This window comes from Buteo buteo, chromosome 25 (assembly GCF_964188355.1).
Source record: "Buteo buteo chromosome 25, bButBut1.hap1.1, whole genome shotgun sequence".
Lineage (NCBI taxonomy): Eukaryota > Metazoa > Chordata > Aves > Accipitriformes > Accipitridae > Buteo > Buteo buteo.
Window position 1 is genome coordinate 4763234 of NC_134195.1, and position 19959 is coordinate 4783192.

Genomic DNA, 19959 nt, shown 5'->3' on the forward strand with positions numbered 1-19959 from the left:
TTGCTGTATACAGAATGCATACCAGTGGGGGGAGAAAGAAGTGATATAATACCATGTCCATGAAATCATGTAAGGTTCTGAGCATCAAGAGCTTGAGAGACCACCTAAGATTCGTATGTCACATAACTCTATTTTAGGATGCTTTCATTTTGATGTAGTTCCTGTAAAGAAGAAGGTGCAAAAAATTTAAAGTGAAAGTAGTTTGAAGACCATCAAAACAATGCCTGTCTAGCTATTTCTGAGAAGAAAATTAAGATTAGCTTTCATACTGAATAAGCTCTCTAGTAAAAATCGTTGAAGTACCTTAAAAAGAGTTTCTCTGACATTCTGATTGTAAACTTTACATTGATTACTGTGAAATTTTAAGGAGAATTAAAACTTTATATTGTAAACTCACATTGAAACTTTAAGAAGTGTTTGAAGTCAGTGCGGTAAATCGCCACAACTTCTTTCTTTTCCAGAACTTTTAAGAAGGTTTTTTGCTTTTTAAAACTTAAAAAAAAAAAAAAAAAAAACAAAAAAAAAAAACCAACTTCCAATTGCTACTCATGGTTTATTTTTTTTTATTCTCTTGTGATGTCATGTCTGGCACCAGTTCTGCCCTCAAAAGATAGAAGTCAAGTGATTCATTCTAGAAAATCAGTTAAGGAGAAATTTTAAATGCTCTTTCTACAGATCAATTTTGATATTTCTCTCAGTGCTTTTATAAAGCATATGCATTTTCTCATGTTGGCCCAGGTCTTTCTTTAGAAAAAAGGACTAAATATACCTTTAGCAGAACTTTAAGAATGGGAGGTTGTCAGAGTAGTTTTTCGTATTTCAGAGACACATATGTGAATGAAGAAGCAAGGCTGAAACTTATGTAGTTTCTTTTCTTTGTTTTGAAATGTTCTGTAGTTTCACCCAGAAATATCCACCGGTGAAATTTTTATCAGAAAAGGATCGTAAAAGAATCCTGGTAAGTTGGTATTTAACTCAGGGGTTGTTTTGGGGAAATAAAAAAAAATTCTATGGAATGTATTCAGTCTTGCAGGATTAATTAGAGACATGAGCAGGAATAAAGTAAATTTACCTTGGATGTTGTATGTGCTGCACAGGGTTTAGAGTAGTGCTTCACTTAATCTGTGTTGATGTTCTCAAACTTAGCATATGGATAATAGTCCTGGGCTCCGATTTGGAGGTTCAACTTGCCAATTAACCTACCGTTCTCTGCTTGTAACATCTCTGGAGTGTGTTGCCAAAGGGTCTTTGTGTATGCTTCCAGATGGCTTAAACTTGCAGAGACTGGGAAACTTTTTAGGCACATCTTGATGGAAAGCTTGTGTGACCAAATTGGACAAAATCTAGTCATAAGGCTAGAAAAGCAGCTGCTCTGCAGCACTGTTAAGAAGGACCAGTTAATTAGACTGTGGGAATGTTCATCTCATATCTTCTGTTGTTTCTGGTATTTTGAAGCATCATAGGTGTTTTAGGGTTGAAGAGGAGGGCAAGTAGTTGTCCAAGGCATTCTGAAACTCAGCAAATTGTGCTGCAACATCAGCTTTCTGGTTTTGCCTACAAACAGTTTTGAATTTAGCTGTGTCCTAAATTTTTCCTTGTTTCTGTCTGTCCTGGGGGGGGAAAAATTGTCCCCACGTTTTGAAGAGGCAGAGAAAACATAGCTACTTGAGATGGATAAATATAAAGCGTGAACTTCTGCCTCTGTAGTAGAGAGCAAAGCCTGAGAGAAATCCCTGCTAAAGTGCCTAACTTATCTGGTGTTCTCTTTTGCTTCAAAATTTTGAAGAAAAACACTGAAAATACGCAAATTAAAACAAATTTTGTTTTTACTGTGTTATTAGACAATAGTCTTCATTGCTATTGCAAAAATTCATAAAGAATAAGTGTTATCAAATTAGTTTAGTTCTGCAATGTTATTCTGTCATTTTTATGACAGTCTGAAGGAGATAGACCCGCAGGCTCCCTGTTCCCTTGTTGAATATGGAAGACAAGGTTACAGCCTTGGTGCACAAGGGAAGAGCAACTGATGTCATCTACCTGGACTTGTGCAAAGCGTTTGACACTGTCCCATGTGACATCCTTGTCTCTAAATTGGAGAGGCAAGGATTTGACAGATGGACCACTCGGTGGATAAGGAATTGGCTGGATGGTCACACTCAGAGTTGCGGTCAATGGCTGGATGTCCAAGTGGAGACCAGTGACGAGTGGCATTCCTCAGGGATCGGTATTGGGGACCGGTGCTGTTCAGCATCTTTGTCGGTGACATGGACAGTGGGATTGTGTGCACCCTCAGCCTGTTTGCCGATGACACCAAGCTGTGTGGTGCAGTCAACACGCTGGAGGGAAGGGATGCCATCTGCAGGGACCTTGACAGGCTTGAGAGGTGAGCCTGTGTGAACTTCATGAAGTTCAACAGGGCCAAGTGCAAGGTCCTGCACACGGGTCAGGGCAATCCCAAGCATAAATACAGGCTGGGTGATGAGTGGATTGAGAGCAGCCCCGAGGAGAAGGACTTGAGAGTATTGACAAGAAGCTCAACATGACCCAGCAATGTGTGTTTGCAGCCCAGAAGGCCAACTGTCTCCTGGGCCACATCAAAAGAAGTGTGACCAGCAGGTCGAGGGAGGTGATTCTGCCCCTCTACTCTTCTCTCATGAGACCCCACCTGCAGTTCTGTGTTCAGTTCTGGGGCCCCCAACATAAGAAGGACATGGACCTGTTGGAGTGAGTCCAGAGGAGGGCCACGAAGAGGGCTGGAACATCTCTCCTATGAAGACAGGCTGAGCGAGTTGGGGTTGTTCAGCGTGGAGAAGAGAAGGCTCCAGGGAGACCTTATAGCAGCCTGCCAGTACCTAAAGGGGGCCTGCAAGAAAGCTGGAGAGGGACTTTTTGCAAGGGCATGTAGTGATAGGACAAGGCATAATGGCTTTAAACTGAAAGAGGGTGGATTTAGATTAGATATTAGGAAGAAGTTCTTCACTGTGAGGGTGATGAGACACTGGAACAGGTTGCCCAGAGAAGCTGTGGATGCCCCATCCCTGGCAGTGTTCAAGGCCAGGTTGGATGGGGCTTAGAGCAACCTGGTCTGGTGGGAGGTGTCCCTGCCCATGGCAGAGGGGTTGGAACTTGATGATCTTTAAGGTCCATTCCAACCCAAACCATTCTATGATATGCTGAGGAAAATAGCAGAGAGAGTCTTAATCCTGAAAATTCCTAAATTGTGTGCTCACGTGTGCAAGGGTAATAAAGTTACCTGAATGTCATGTTTTCTGTGTAAGAGAGACGGTGCTTTCAAGAAAAGTATCAATGCAAGCTATTAATAGCTTATAGAGCTCTTAATATTAACTTTTAGACTTTGGCACTGAGAGGTACTGGATATTTTGTTGAAATCTGTTGCTTCAACAGAGGTGACAAGTAGTTGGAATAGCAGTGTTTTCCTAGAGGTGAATGTTTTTTTGGTGTCCAGATATTTTGTAGAGTTTAAATTAGTAAAGAGAAAGCTGGCCAAAAGGATGAGTGAGTTGTTCAGTCATTTCTTCTCTGTCGAGGACTAGTTCAGTGCGAACTTGGATGGGCATTCCCAGGTGGGCAGTTTCGTTCTGTTACAGTGTTGCTGTCATAATCCTATAGGAAATAATAATCCATGTTCTTTTGAGTAGCTGAAATAAGTGCATAAAGGACTTGTGTAGACCTTGCATGACACTTGGAAATTTCTCAAGAATTGGCGAGCCAAGCGAACTTCAGTAGATGATTTGCTTCATATTTTGTTGATGCTGCATCTTTTCCTAGAATCCACTCTAAATTCTGATATTTTTTTTTTCCCTCTGAATGCACTCTGCAGCTGCAACCTGGAGATACAGCACTGATCTCACCAGACAACAGTTCTAGCAGTTATTTTTTATTATATTGCATCTATTTGGAGATGATTGCTAGTAGGGGTGGTATTTCAGCTGAGACTAGATACTCGGGCACTTTTGTTCAAAAGAGCTCAGGTCTTTGTCCTGTCATGCATGATTTATCTATTTCCTCCGTTCCCTGAAGTGACTAGGCCACAGGCTTTCATATGCAAGAGAAGGAATTCTGTTAATATTATGGAAGATAGTGTTGACATTGGTTCAATCTGTTGTGTGGATTTTTTCTGAATTGAATATAGTAGACCAATAAAAGCATAAAATAAAAAATTAATATAATTTCCATATGGGACATCAGATGTTTTGAATCTGACTGCAGACAGCAGAAATGAACCTGTGTAACAAATACGCAAACTTTTAAGTGCCTCTAGTGGAGGAAATTATCAGTAATATTTGTGCCTTTTAGAAGATGCTGAAATTACCAAGCATATTGGCACTACTAAGTAATTAAATATTTTTATTAATGATGTCTTATTAAAGAATGCCTCTTTATACCCAGGTGCTGGTGCTTCAATTCTGATATGGAAACGATTCACATACAGTACATGATTTTGTAGATTAGTATGTCATTGTGATTTGCAGGAAGTCATACTTAGAAATGAAATATATTGACCTTGCTTTTATGAGTGATTACAGGAAGGTTATACAGAAAGCTTCAGTGATTAAACCATCTTTTTCTTTTTTAATGTAGTCTCAAGTAATGATACAAAAAATAATTTACGCAGTTGTTTACTTTTCCAGGGGAAATTCAGCTCCTTTTCCAAGTAGTTCTTTATCTAGTACCTATGGAAGTGATATATTAATAAAGCTAATGTAGATTTGTCATGAAAACTACTTACAGATTTAAAGTAATTGGAAACTTCTTTCCAGACAAAATTGGTTTGTGCTTTTTTTTTTTGTTTTTTTTTTGCTTGCATATAGCATAGAAGAGTGCTGTAAACAGTACTTGGCTTCATTGTGTTTTTTCCCAAAAGACGGGGAAGAAGACAACACTTTCTTTTACTGCGCAAAAGACATACTGCGAGCATCAAGTTTGTCTTCTCTGGAATCCTGGAAACAGAAGTAGCAGCAGGGGGATTTCCTTGCGCCTCACTTGAAGGAATAGGTTCAGGTCATCTACAGAAAACTTTTGTCCTGGTCGCCACAAACAGGCAAAACCCTTGGAACGTTCAGCAAGGCTGCAGCTCGCTTCCAAGTCAGGATAAGCTTATGGCACTAGGTTTTCCATGCATATTATTTTTCCCTTGGTAAGTGGTGGCACCTGGCAGAGGGCTGTTCTCCCTCAGTTACTACTACTCTTCATTGCTTGTTCACAGCATTCTGCCAGAAACCTGCTCTTCACTCCTGTCTGTTCTGGGGTAGTGGGAGCCTTAAGATAATTTCTTTCTTTCAAAGATGGTTTCTTCTAAATCCTCTTTCTCCTTCAGGTTTGTCAAGGAACTGAATTGCATATTGAGTCTGCTACAAGGAAGCCCTGACAAACCCAGAAGAATACTAAACAGACCAACTAAATGATTCTTTTGTTAACTGGTACTTACAATGTCTTTGACGCACTGGTGGCCCTGAATTTTTAATAAGAAAAACAAATGTGAGAACAGAAGAAGTGGACATTCAAGTTTTTACAGAAGAAAATAGATGTAGTTATCTTTTTTTCCTTTTCAGTTGTCGATAGCTTTCTCTTTGCCTGTGTGTCTTTCCTAGTTTAAGGAAAAAAAAAAAAAGAAAACTTCCACTAATCTGGCTTTTTTCAATAGTAGATGGTGGGGGTGTGGACAGGATAAATGTTTAGGCTTTGATTAGCCCAAAGTGAAAGAACTCCAGGCATCTACATCCTTCTCCACACAGCACTTTGTCATTGTAGCACACCAGCCATTCATTAGATTCCTGCTTGACAATTGCACCATGTCCTTTTGTTGTTTGGTTAGTTGTCACTGCAGCTGAAGAATGGAGATCAACAGCTGAATCACTTTCAAAATGTGAATTTGATCATGCAGTCATATAATATAGCTGATGCCACATGGGACTTTTACAAATCCCTTCATGCTTTGACGGTGGTGATTGTCATGTCTTTGGTGTTCTTGAAAACAGCTTTTGAAGTGCAGAGAAAATAATGGCTTCTGTAGATATGTCTGGATGTGTCACAACTTGCAGTTCTACTACTTACTGTGTTGACTGCTTCAATACTGAGTTAGTGATTTTTTTTTTGTTTGTTTGTTTGCTTCCTGTTAAAGACTGAGGTCCAGAAAGGGAAAAAATAACAAACATCCTTGCTTCTTCTACGTCTGCAATGGAACAAGAGTACAAGGTTTTAAATATTTTATTTCTGCTTATTTCTTTGCAGTAAAACGTCATAAAGTTCCAAGATCGGCAAATGCTGGATGTCAGAGCTAGTGGTGTAGAATAGAGTATTTTCAGTTGGAGGGGACCTGCAACAATCATCTAGTCCAACTGCCTGACCACTTCAGGCCAGAATGGGGCTATGGATGCATTAAAACACAAAAGGAATAATTTTGGCTTTAGCAGATATTTCAAATGAGAGGTCTTCAAAGACTTGCTCTCATCTAAGAATACCCTTCCTTCCTTCCTTCTCTGAAGGGTGAAAGAATTTGTAGTACTTGCTTAGAACACCCAACATGTCTTCTGTTTAAGCCAGACGAAAGCTGGATTTGACATGTCTGATACTATAAATCTTACACAAGAATAACCTGGCATTCTGTCATCTTTTTTTCTGAGAAATGGGAATTGCAGAGAATTCTCCTCTTACCTTTTTGGATCTTTTTAGGCCTTGCTGTTGCATAAAAGGGCACAATCCAATTTGAAGGAAAAAAGGAAAATAATCTAATCTGAAAAAGAAATTTTGTTGATGTGAATGGTTAGCTGAACTCCTAGCCTGACAGTGATGAAACATGTCAATCATGTCTCTTGAAATTTTAAATGCTGTAAATATTGGAAAAAAAAAAATTAAGCATGGAAATGGAGTTGTTTCCCCTGGAGTAAGCAAAGATCTGAAAGCTACTGTTCTTCTGTCTTCATGTTTGTAGACTTTGTCTGGTGTTTCTGTAAAAAGAAAAAGAAATTTATACCAACTGTCCTAACGCAGATAACTGGAGGAGCAGGGTTTGTGGGTTCTCATCTTACTGACAAACTAATGATGGATGGCCATGAGGTTACAGTTGTGGACAACTTCTTTACGGGCAGGAAAAGAAATGTGGAGCACTGGATTGGTCATGAGAACTTCGAACTGATAAATCACGATGTCGTTGAGCCCCTGTACATTGAAGGTGAGTAATCTCTGCTTTGGTATCTGCACTTCGTTGTGCTTTACCCTCATAAGTATATATATCTGTTAAGAAATGGAATTTATGCACTGACTTCCAGATTGATCTAATACCTTTATGCTTTGCTTATTATTAGCCTATTTTCTGTGACCAGTGTGGAGTGAGGTTCAGAATGCTTTTGTCTTTGAAATCAGCTCTTCTTTTCTGAGTGGATGGAAGGAAGGAAATCTTAAAAACTTCCTAATGTGGCTGTTTTTGTGAGAAGGCAAGATGGCAATGGGTCAGTCTATCTGTCCCATCGATTGTCTCACGTCCCTGTGTGCCTTCACAGGCTTATGCACAGTCTGTGTCTATATATGTGATGAACTGAGAAGTTTAATTCAGGGTTGCAGTTACACTAGGTGACATGCATCCTGCAACTATGTATGGTCAGTTGAGAGGAGACTAAGCTCTTTCAGAGGACAAGTCAGCTCACTTTCCTTAGTTGCCTTAACTGTCTTCTGTGGAACACATTGCTCCTACTTTAGGTACAAGCATTCCACAGTCTGTAGAATAGGAAAATGGCAGCACTGAATTTCCCCAGTTTCCAACAAAACAAAAACCTGAACAAAGAAAGAAAAAACCATTCAGCTTTGAAGAAGTGTAAGTAACTCAACATCTAAACTATCATAAAACTCAAACTATTATGCCAAATTGTAAGGCAGCATTAATACAGCAACATTTGAGAGATGTGTTTATAGACTTATTTGGGAGTATATAAGTATATAGTGAATCAATGAAAACATTACTCAAATTACACTGCAGTTCTGGTGGGTTTGCTCCATCCCTTTAAAACTTTGTAGCAATATAGTAGTTAAAAAAAAAAAAGATAGAAAAGAATGAATCTGAGGTATTTTTTATTCTTGCTAAATTCTATTGGATGGATTTTCACAGGGAAAATCTCTAGCAATTGTATCTCTTGTATTATTGCTTGTGATGAATTCCTGACAACCCTACTGAAACAGTCCTACAAATACATGCTCCTTCTCTGCTCTGACTATGCACTGGTTCAGTTACTGCCTGCTATTTTACTTCAAACTCCTGCTTCCACTGACAGGATAATGGGACTAGGATCTTATTAATTGGCTCCAGGTGCTGGTAGCTTATACCTCACCCACTTCAGTTTGTCAGCTTTCCTAATCTTTCCCCTGTGTTACTTTCTTTCTGACTGATTACACTTGAGACCTTCTCAGAGAATTATCATCATTGCTAATACTGTTGCCCAGTTACTAGACACTAATGAATGGGAATTTGGAGATCCTTCAGCTACCTTTCCCATGCTCTATGTAATAAATTCCCCATTTTGTACTGACAAGAAATTATAACATGTTATTCAGTGGGTAGTTTATTGAATGTCTTCTCATCCTCCAACAGCATACATAAAAGCTGGCATGGCTTAATGTTAATTTGCTATACTAGTATAGGAACATGATAAAATTTCATTTCAGTGCAGAGTTTGTAGTCTAAGGTGGCGGGGGGAAGATGAGGAAATGAGGGGTAGTTATTGTAACCAATTAACAAGTTGGCATATGGACCAATACTTCTTTTCTTAGTCCCAGTTTCTCCTTTTTGCTTGTAAATAGAAGTTAGAATGACTGTGAAGTCATGACAAAAGAAGGTTTGTATCTAAAGAATTTGTGTTTATTTGCTGTCCTGTTTAAACAAGGTCATATAAGGTTGTTTGACACTTAAATTCCAGAGAGAGTAATCAGTGCTTCATTTCTGAGACCGACCTCATTTTTGATCTAGAAAGAACAGTGTTTGCACTTTTGATATGGAAAGTGAGTTTAGTCTCAAGATGCGTAGCTTTCACTAAATCTCTTGATGCTTTTTTTTTTTTTAGCTTCACAGTGATGCCTACGCACAATCTGCCTTGTCTGAGTCATTTGTCTTTGATCCATGACATGAAGTGGCACTCAGCATTTTTGGATCTTGATTTAGATTGGCCAGAGACAGTAATAAATCACCTAAATACACATTTTGTTTCTTAGCCCTGTGGTAACTATAGTTAACTGTAGTGCTGAATGAATTTCTTCTCCACTAGGATTTCCTTTACTTCAGCATTTGGAGAAGATGTCAGTAGAAAACGCTTAAGAGCATAGGCTTTTTCAGCAGAATAACAAAGGCTCTGAATTTTTTAATGGAATGAAAGTAGTTTAGGAATCTTGAAAGACAGAAAATAGTAAAAAAAGTTTAAAAAAAAAAAAGAAAAGTCTGAAAAGAAAGTTTTCAAAACTTCATATAATAGTTGTATTAACCCTTTTTTCTATCATAATTGAGTTCTGTGTTTTTAAAGTACTTGGGATTTTTAAAGATATTTTCATTTCAGCCTAACCTGTATGTTGAGGTTTAATCCACTAATAAATGGGTTTTTTTGGTGCACGAAGACAATTTTTTCCTGAAGAGTGGTGTATAAAGGAAAGAATCTCTTACTACTCTTTTCTGTATTATCAGCAAAAAAGTATAGAAATCCACTTTGCTTATTTTCTGCCTCTCATTCTCTACATTATTTAAGATTCCAAGCTCCCTAAGATGCTTACTTGAGAGCACTGTGGCTCAAGTTCCTGCAAACCATAAAGACACACAGGTATTAGTTGGAGAACAGATGAGAATGAATGCTTGATCTGGTGTTACTGTGATCTACCCCACTTCAGGTTAATAGATAGAATTGCATTAAAAACTACAAAATGAAATTTTAGATTAAATAAATGTAGGTCAGATTTCATTTCCCTAATCACAAATGCACAATCTGTTCTGAATGCTTTATCGTTATATCAAAAAATGATATAACTTAAAGATCCTCTTCCCTTAGAAAGATGTTCACAGTAGTCCTCAAGGGTTATGCTTTTAGTAATAAGGCTTCACTTAGAGGTTTTTCTTTTTCTTTCCAATTTAATTAGATCACACTGCCTGCTTAGGTTTTGAGCCAAAGGAGCACAGTTGCAGAGTAGGAGTTTTGTTCATGGCCTCCAACATTTCACTGCTTAAACAGGAGCTCTTGGTGGCAGCTGAAGGCAAAATAGGTTATTTATTTTTGGACAGAGCAGTGAGGAGTAGTTTCATTCTGACACTCAAAGGCAGACTTTTTAAAACAAATGCAAGTGCACTGCCTAACTAATGTAATATGAAGTGACAGAGAAGAAAAGTGTTCATAAGTGGTAGGTAAGGATGAACTATTTCATTACCTTTGTCCTGAGATTAATTGAAATAATTAATGCAAGGATAAGTTAAATAAACCTGTTTGGTTTTGGTCTTGGTTTTTGGGTTTGTTGTTTCTTTTTTTTATTTTTATTCTTAATACCAGCAGTCTGGTTTCTGGCAAAACATTTCTTAAATGTTGGCTCTATTTTCAGTGACTGTTGTGAATGCAAAGGTAGTTTGGGCTCTTCTGACTTTCATTGAAAAGCTGTCAAAATGATAGAATAAAAACACATTTTGCAAGTTGAAAGAAGTGCTGTAAGCACGTGGCATACATAATAACAAGGAGATTGGCTTTCAGAGTTTTCAGAAAGTATGAAGTTGTTAGTAACGGGCACATAGCTATATAACATTATTTATAGAACTTTAATAGATCATTGGCTTGACTGGGACTAAAAATGGTTTTATTCTAAAGGACTTTGCTGGCTTGTGAGTCTGAGTTGGCTTTAAGGCTAAAAGCAACAGTCTCATAAAATTGGCCTAAAGAATAGGCTATAGCCTTCTTGTGAAAAACAGCCTTCCAAGATGATAATATTTTACTAAACACTGTTCTACAGTATCCCAGAATTGTTCAGTCTCCAAGTAATTTCACAGGTAACTTAAGGGACATACAAATACAACTTCTAATTTTTTTGTGAGTGCCTTCAATACATTGCCTTTTTTTTTTTGCTTCAGTACTTCCATCCCAGATTTTTCTCTCACTAGTCTTCATTCCCTCTGCCAGATACTCAATACATTCAACTTGATGGTTTTAAGTTGGATGATTAGGGAAACTTACGGCAAGGCAGAAGATAATATATGCCACTTAATTTTGTTTGTCCAGAGTCAACTGCAGTGGTGCCTGGGTCTCTTGTGAAGCTCTGTAAAACTGCTGCAGTATGAGCAATATGGTAAACCTTTATAAAGTTATTCTAGTTTGCCTTAAGTTACAGACAACATTTCTAACATCAGGAAAATGAATTTGTATTTTTAGTCCTTTTTAGTTCAGTGCCATAGAAATGTCTTGCTTCACTGTGTCAGCTTCTCTGGCCTGACCTACCGTGATGGAATTGGCATAGCTATTCTTTACAAGAAAAGTCCATATGTTTAATCTGTAGAAACTTGTTTGTACGCTTCTGATCAAAGCTTTTCTGCTTAGTGCTTCCTGACTAGCAAGTACAGTGATGGATGCAGGTGCTTAGTGGACTTAGTGACCCGTTTAGTCCTTTCTGGTACCATGACACATGTTGAAGGCAGAAATTGAAGATGAAGGTCATTCCTTAATAGGAAGGAATGTCATTTCCTGTTGTAGGAAAGGTGATAGATTCTACCCTTACTATTCACTTAAGAAGCACACAGAACACATGCAGTGATACGGCTGGAAAATAAAGATAGATGATATGAAGGAAGGTAGTTTTATTGCAGTATTTTGTAAAAGTGAGTGGTTATATTGATCATATTTGTTTAGCGTTAAGGAAAACAGAAGACCTGAATGCTTGTGTCCAGACTTAGGTATTACAGGTTCCATGTATACTAAATTACAGGGGGTTTTGAGCTTTTCACCCAGAAAAGGACACAACTGACAAATTCTAGTTGCTGTTGATCTTGCAATATGTTACTAAAACTATTTATGTTGATCATAGATTTCTATATTTGTCACTGTGTACCTGATGGCTTGAATGTTTATGCCAGCTTCTATGTCTGTGCTATTTAGAAATGGATTTAATTTTTTGCCTTTTTTCAGCAAAACTGTAACACAAAAAAATTGTTAATGTTTCTTTGTTTTATCACTAGTCTACTATTCTGTGCTTGGTAAACTACTACTGTGTTCACAGTGGCTTACAGAGTTCTAGCCCCTGGTGCGAGTTACATACAAAACTTGCAGAATTTTGTTATCATTTGTTCTTTTGCGGTCCTTACCTATCTATGTAAGGCTTTGCACAACTTTTCACACAGTTATTTTCAATTAATTGCAAAGCTAGCTCAAGGCTTCTTAGTGGGCACAATTGAATGTTGTAAAACATTTTTACTTTACTTTTACTCATAAAAAAGGAAGAGGTGTGGAGGTCAATTACAAGATGCATTTGTTCCTATCCTTCAGTGGGTGCTGTCCCAGGCACCCAAACAGTTAAACCTCTGAAAAATTGTAGCTAGGATAGCCTTCCACAGTTCTAGCTTGAGGAGAGTTTCAGTTGCCTGCTGTCTTAATTAACTGCCAACTTTGTGCCAGAGTGCACAAGGTTGTCAGTCAAGCTAGGTAGATGTCTTTGGCTGTCCTGCTGAAATTCTGAGACAAAAAAGTATGTGTTTTTTAGACCTGACAGTTAAAAGAGGGAAGGTAGAAGGAGAAATAATTGTACTTGTCTCAACGTCCTCAGCTTGATGGATCAAATGTGACCCATTTGGGGTAGAAACTTGTCTTTCCACCCTTCTGAAATCTCCAACATTCTTTAAATGTTTTGGAAAGACAGTGTCATTTTTAATTGGTCTAAGGCTAGATAGTCTAAAGATGTCTTCCTGGGCAAGAGGGAAAAGTCCTAGAGCTGCCTGGCTGCCTGTGCCTTTGATCTAGAAGATGGCCACCTGACACTTGGCAAATGCCTCATCTTCCATCTATCTGCTAGTTCTGCTCTTGCTGAACCTTTTCATCACGGGGCTCTATTTCTGCCTTTATTCATATGGGAGAAAGTACATTGAGGCAAACCAGACTCAGACAGGCAAGACTGCATCTCTGGCAAGGAAAACGTTTTGGGTTTTTTTTTTTTCCCTGCAGCTCCTTCTCATTGTCAAAATACAGCTTTATTCTGTATTGCTGTCATTTGCTACTGCTTGTTAATTATAAAACACCTGAGAAAAGAGTTGAGAGAAATGTTTGAGTGTACCATTTGACCAATAGTGTTCTGTTCTAGAGTAAGACAGCCTTATGCCGTGCGATATTGTCTTCTGTCAGAATAGTAGCTACCCTTGACTTTTCCAGGTTCTTTCAGGTTTCAGTGCCGAGTCTTCTTAAACCCCTCCCCCCAACTTTCCTTTTGTAACACAAAGAAGGAAATACTTTCCCTTTTTTCCATCCTGCCATTCTAATTCTTACATCACCTTTTGACTACTTTTCTTGGATGACTTCGGTGTAGGGGATTTGTTCTTTTTATTTCTTAAGCATCACTATCTCTAATTTGATCTTATGTTTAATTTTTCTGGCATTTGTTCATCTGTGGGTTTGTTGGTTTTTTCTAAGTAGTTCTGGCTAACTGTGATTTGTGTTACATAGAAAACAGAAAGACATTTTTATATTTGCCATAGTTGTGTTATGAAAGGCTTGCAGATGAGGTTTGTTGAGTATCGGATACTGCTTGTGAAAATGAGTCCCATTTTCATTGGTTTGTTTTTATTATAATTTAACAAAGAAAATAGTAGTATCTCCAACCTTTGCATCCTTACCTTGTGCAATGAATTTTGCAACCCTGATATGCTGAAGCTGGTCTCAAATTAGGATTTGCCAAAGATTTTCATGATTACCAATGTTAATCAACTACTATCTTGGGATTCTTTTAGGTTTCATATCTAAGACTGATTCTGGTGTACTGCACAGCTTATTGAGGGTTTTTTTCCAGTTCTTTAAACTTGCTGGGATGAGCTGAGCTCTGAAGTTCAGAAGTACAGATAGCAACTTTCCTGATGGACTGTTACAAAACCAAAGTTGAGTGAAGTCTTGTGTGCTTGTGTTCTTTGTATCAAATACCATTTATCATACCCATACCCACGCGTGTCTTCTGAACTACCTTGATAGAAGAGACTGTGACACTTGTTCTGGAAATAGACCATTGTATGAAAATGGGTAAATTGCTGAAAATAAAGAAGAAAGCCTGAGTACTGGATGAATAGACAGCAAACCACAATTCATTTAGCTTTAGATAGAAATAAATGAAAGTAGAAAAAGGTGGAGAGAGGAAGAAACCCTGATTAATGATACATTTGGTCTTTGAACTTAAAATATGTTACAGCTTTAGTTCTTTTCTTTCTCTGTATGCTTGTGCTAGGAATAATTGTTAAATAAAGAATCCTGGGTTTTTATCTAGTCTATGCTCATGAAAATGGTGTAACTGTTTAGTTTTGTTGTACTAGTCTCTTATTTTGCTGTTGTGTTGAATATGTATTTCCTATGGGTGATATAATTCTTTACATTTGTTTACACTGCAGTCGCAGAAATGCAGCAAATATAATTAGTTAAGATTGGGACTTGTACTACCTGGGCAATCTGTTGCCAATACCCAAGCTACCTTATTTTAAATTAGGTTAGGAATCAGTATTCATTCATTGTAAGGTACTGTCTAGTGTGTGTGGTTAATTATATTTCATAACTTGGACAGGGGGGATGGAATCTCTGTATTAGGGATTTGATTTTTTTTTTTTTAAGCTAAAATGCTGTATTATCCAAAGTACGGCATAGAACAAAGGTAACAGGAGAAATGACAAAAGTTGCATGCCTATATCTTGCCATATATATTTAAAATATAAATGTGATACTAATCCCACTAACATTTCATTGACAAGTGGCTTACTAATAAAAATAGAGTATTTATTTTTCCCCAAAGGTTCCTCCTGGTATTAAAAAATGTTTCTACCATCTTTGCTTGGGTTTCTATTTGAGAAAAATACTCTGAAGCTGGTAGTCACTTAAAAACTTCAGGGTAATAGAATGTTGCATATACTTGTGCAGCTTCTAAACATCTCTGGAGTACTCATAACTAAAATTTTTACAAGAGGAAGGTGTCAACACTCACACAGACTTCTGTATCTGTGTCAACAGTGTTGATATATATTATGCTTTAGGTTTTGTTTTACTAAAAATTAAGTGTTTGGGTTACAACAGGTTTATGTACATATCATCTGTATGTAGCAATATAGGAAGTGCTGAGTTCCAATGCTAGGAAATGCGGAAAGAAGTACTTGTTTCTTGACTCTAATGCTTTCTCATTTAATATGTTACATGGGAAAATAATAATGCTTTCTTCCCTCCTCTCTGGTTTTCTGTAGTGGACCAGATCTATCATCTCGCATCTCCTGCTTCTCCTCCAAATTACATGTATAATCCTATAAAAACATTGAAGACCAACACTATTGGGACATTAAACATGCTGGGTAAGTGGAAATTTTTTTCTTAACTTGGTTGACATAATATAGCCTAGACAGAGTTATTGGGGAGAGGGGAGGATGGAGCAGATGAGTTGTACATTTTTAAAAGTTGTTTCTTTAAGAAAAATAAGGTGGGGGTTTTTCCCCTCTTTGAAGGCTTGTATTTTTCCTTTAGATATATCTGCAGATGAATTCTGACAACATGCAGGCTCGGCTGTCAAAGCACAAGAACCTCATGCCTGTAACTTGGCTATTGAGTGTGCAGTAGTTATAGAAGTCATAGGAACAATTAAGAGCATGGGATTTTTATAGCAAAGTTGTGTCCATGACTTCACTTCTCACTCTGGTGACTGTGGAACATTCCCACGTTTGCCATGAGTGACTGTTCCTTTCCACCACTGGAAACATTCAACTAGGTGGAACTGCGCTGGCTCTGTAAATCCCAAACATCAAGAGTACTGCACCCTCTTGTGCATGCCTTGGCTAGCAAATTCTGCAAGAAAGTTTATTGTCTAACTTCATACTAGATAATTACAAGGCAACATTTTCAGCTTTGTCTATTGGTTTTGATGCTGGGAATGGGCCTATGAAAAGGTGGCCTCAAGCCTTCACTACTTTTTCCTCCCATCTTTGATCTATTTGGTATATGCTGCAGCTTGAACTGGGTGTCAGTGATCCTGTTGTTATGGGCATTAGCTCAGCTGAGTTTCTCATTTGAGTGACACTCTAGTGAGTACAATTCAGAGAATTGAGTGATTTAGAAGCTATTGAGGTACCAGACAGTTGTACGGCATAGGTGGGAGATTTCTTTGATTGGCCCTGCCAACGTGAAGGCCAGAAAGTCACTGAAATGGAGTGCAGAATAATCTGGAGTGATGGGTAGGATCATCCGGGCAGTTTAAAGGGGCATAATGAAGGGAAAATGATTGGTTTTGTCCTATAACATTATTCTGTATCAGTTTCTTTATGTAGCTTATCTTTTTTGGTAATCATAATATAGGGTGTTGTTTCAAGATCCTGATTTCATAACTAGATTGGTTTATTCTTCCTTGGCCTTTATTTAGAGTGTAATATATTTTCTTGGATCTTGGTTCAGTGTAACTTTAAGTCCCAGAAGTAAACACATCACATGTGGGTGCTGCTCTGCTGTTTCCCAGGTTTTCTAGCTTGGGAGTGGGAGCTATGAATGTGATTTACAGCTAGATTTATCTAGTGAGAGAAATTGAATTCTCTTTAAAAGCATGTAAAACAGGATCACACTAAAGCAGTTAACTGAAAGATTCTTCCACTTGCTCTAATTATGTTCTTTCGCTGTTGCTTAAAATTTAGGGTTGGCTAAACGTGTTGGAGCACGGCTGCTGCTGGCCTCTACATCAGAGGTATATGGAGGTAAGACAGATAAAACAGTGTTCAGAGCTCTTGAGACGTGACTGTGTAAAAGTGTATTTACAAACCTTTTGTCAGAGGATAGAATGATAGATTTTCATGACTGTCTTAGCTTGATTTCTTTATCAGATGTACTTCTCACAGTTTAGAATGTGGGCACTAGTACTTTCTTTGAATCTCTAGTCAGAGTGGTAAAAGGGGGCTTGGACTGTTGTCTGTAACTTTCCTATGTCTTAGTGTATGTGTCTTTTTCCAAAGGCTTGCGGGGGAATTTTGAGTGTTGAACTCTAATTAAAATCCAGATGCCATAAGGAAAACGTGTGAAGAAAGATAATTTCAGTAATAAATCTGCATCTCTTTTCCCAGTCACTTATGGGTTGTATTGTTACACACCAGGGTGATTGCTAAATTGTAAGAGACAAGGACATAACCTCTAAGCTAAGAAAATAGTGATTGTGCATGCAGGCTCTTGTGGTGTCTCTTAAAATGTAATATTCAGCAATAGTGCCATATCTCTCCATCTTCCTTTTACTGTTACTAAGAAGTGAAGTTGTGAGAGAATGACTGATAGAACTGCTAGCTGGATGCAGTGAGACTCTAATACTTTCTTGGGGTGTGTAACAGATCATGTGCCTGCTAGAGAAACTTCTTGCTGTTGTGAACACTTGCCTAATTGATAATAGCAGTATTGCAAGATTAATGGAGATAACGTAGGCACAGTCACCTGCTGAACATTAGTAGTTATGAGAGTCTAGGCTTTAAAGAACAAACAAGCAAACAAAAAATACTCATCTGTGTAATAAGATACAAAACTTTGTGAGGAAGAAGTGAGGAAGGACAATGAACGTAACTCAAGGAGTACATTTTTGGTGGAATAACTTCAGTCAAGAAGATTCAAAGCAAATATCCAAGCAAGAGATCACCAAGATGACTGGCTATCCAAATAAGTGGCTTGAGCCTGTGCAGGATTCCTGCTGCCTCCCTTGCCTTTGATAATCAGTGGTAAGGCTCCACAGGGAAAAATGGTAGCCCCAAGGACTCTTCTGTAACTGAGCAAACTCCCTTCTGGAACAGGGGACCAACAGCTAAAAAAGGCCCCAAGTTTTGGAGCCTCACCGCTCTGCTGCAATCTGCCTGCTGAAGTAGAAAACTTGGGACTCCTATTATCAGGCTTTGTTGCATCAGTAAATCCAATGTAGCAAGGAGAGTCTACTCACATTATACTCTGACTAAACAGACGAAGTAATTTTGCTGAAAAATAAAGGACAGAAAGTCAGAAAGTATGTTAGCTGTTTCCACAGGATTTCTCAAAGCAGTGTTGTACAGAGAGTTTCCAAGTGCTTCATAGGGCTGCCTCTGCCAGAAGGGAGACAAACTGCAGTGGCCTTCCAGAGCACAGCACCCTCTGGGGCCCTTTTAAGAATGCTACAGGCTTTTATAGTCATGTGAAACATCTCCTCATTTACCATTGCTCTGTGGCTCCTGTATGACAGGAATTCATCTGTAATCATGTCTGAGCAGCATAAAAACTGGAAGGCTTAATTGGAACTGATCATCAAAGTTGTTTCAAAAATTAGCCTGGAACCCTTGAAAGTTTTGTAGTAATGTATGCAAATTTCAAACCCAGTAAGAAGTATAGGGCAGCACAGGTAGCAAAGTGGGGAAATGTAACAAAGTGATTGTATTGTTTCAAGTGTATAGAGCGCACACACACAGAGATTCCTAGGAGATTTTTGGTTGGGTGGGGTTTTTTTGTAATCAATAACTTCTGTACTGCATCAAACCAAAGGACTGTCTAACCTGATTGTCTGTGCCCAGTGATAGCTAGTAAAAATGCTTAGGATAAAACAGAAGAAACATAGCAAGCACATTGTGGTACATTGCTCTACTCTTTCTTCTTTAGGAAATGCAGAACTTCTCCGTTTTTCTTTCCTTGTTTCTTATTTTATAAAACTTGAAGATGCTTTACTTTCCTTTTTTTCTTCTAGTAAAAAGTGCTGCCTATGTAACCTATAATATTTCCTCTGAATTACATTAGATAAGAGTCGTATTTGTGCCCTTGAAGTAGTCTGTCTTTACAGAGAACAGTTGAATTTAACCCTCTGTTAGCACAGTCTTTTAGGGGAAAGCAAATGATGGCTGTTGTTTGCCTGCACTCAGTTATCTTACTAATCTCACATCTTCTGTAACTGTCATTTTCATGGTTCCAGTGAATATGCTTCTAAGGAATGGTGTTGAAACTTAATATTTTTAAATGCATAGTTCAGAGAGAAGCTGTTGAATTGTATAACACCAGTGATCTACTGAAAGATTCATTATATATAGTCACTTTTTTGATAGAAGATATTTTTTTTTTCCCCCCATAGATCCTGAAGTTCACCCTCAAAATGAGGATTACTGGGGCCATGTGAATCCAATAGGTCCAAGAGCCTGCTATGATGAAGGAAAGCGGGTTGCAGAGACCATGTGCTATGCATACATGAAGCAGGTATTAAACTTGTATCAGATTCAGTGGATTTTCTGTAATTAATGAAGGCCAAATGTATGGCAGAACTGGAACATGCGTATTTAGGGGTAGGAGAGCAAAAGAGAATGTTTTGAGTAGGAGTGCTCATACATACTGTAGCTGCAAAATCTGTTTTCTGTAATGCAAAAGTTTTATTGGTCCCATCTGTTGTGTTTTTTCAGATGAGGAGTGTTCTTCAAGAAAATGTGCTTTAGTCTTCTTAATAGACATAATGTGTCTTTCAGTATCATAAATAGTTTTTAAACAGATTAAACTGAGGTGACGTTACTAATTTGGGAACCAGATAAGAGTTGTTTTAAGTTGGTCCTATGCTGAGAAGTGCTTTGCTGAATAGGGCCATTACTGGTAAATGTGAAATGTTTAATGAGCATAACTGAAATCAGAATATACAGGTAAAAATGAGGAAGTTATATAACGAGTACCTACATAGGAGCAATGTATTTTAAATCACTTTAGAAATGTCTTAAAATTATGTAGGTATAAACATAGACCTTAACGGAAGATACAA

The 19959-nt window shown here is 38.0% G+C and overlaps 1 protein-coding gene across 4 annotated transcripts in view; it reads left to right on the forward strand.

Moving 5' to 3' along the window:
- UXS1 (UDP-glucuronate decarboxylase 1) overlaps positions 1-19959 on the forward strand; it is a 62775-nt gene that overhangs the window by 21784 nt on the left and 21032 nt on the right. For 2 of the 4 annotated variants that reach the window (XM_075057233.1, XM_075057234.1), the window contains exons 5-9: positions 898-958; positions 7012-7192; positions 15440-15544; positions 16868-16927; positions 19291-19412. In XM_075057233.1, coding sequence (XP_074913334.1) covers positions 898-958; positions 7012-7192; positions 15440-15544; positions 16868-16927; positions 19291-19412 — 529 coding nt within the window. Of the gene's footprint in view, positions 1-897; positions 959-6952; positions 7193-15439; positions 15545-16867; positions 16928-19290; positions 19413-19959 lie in introns of those variants that run through there. The other 2 variants (XM_075057235.1, XM_075057236.1) reach the window with 2 other exon arrangements.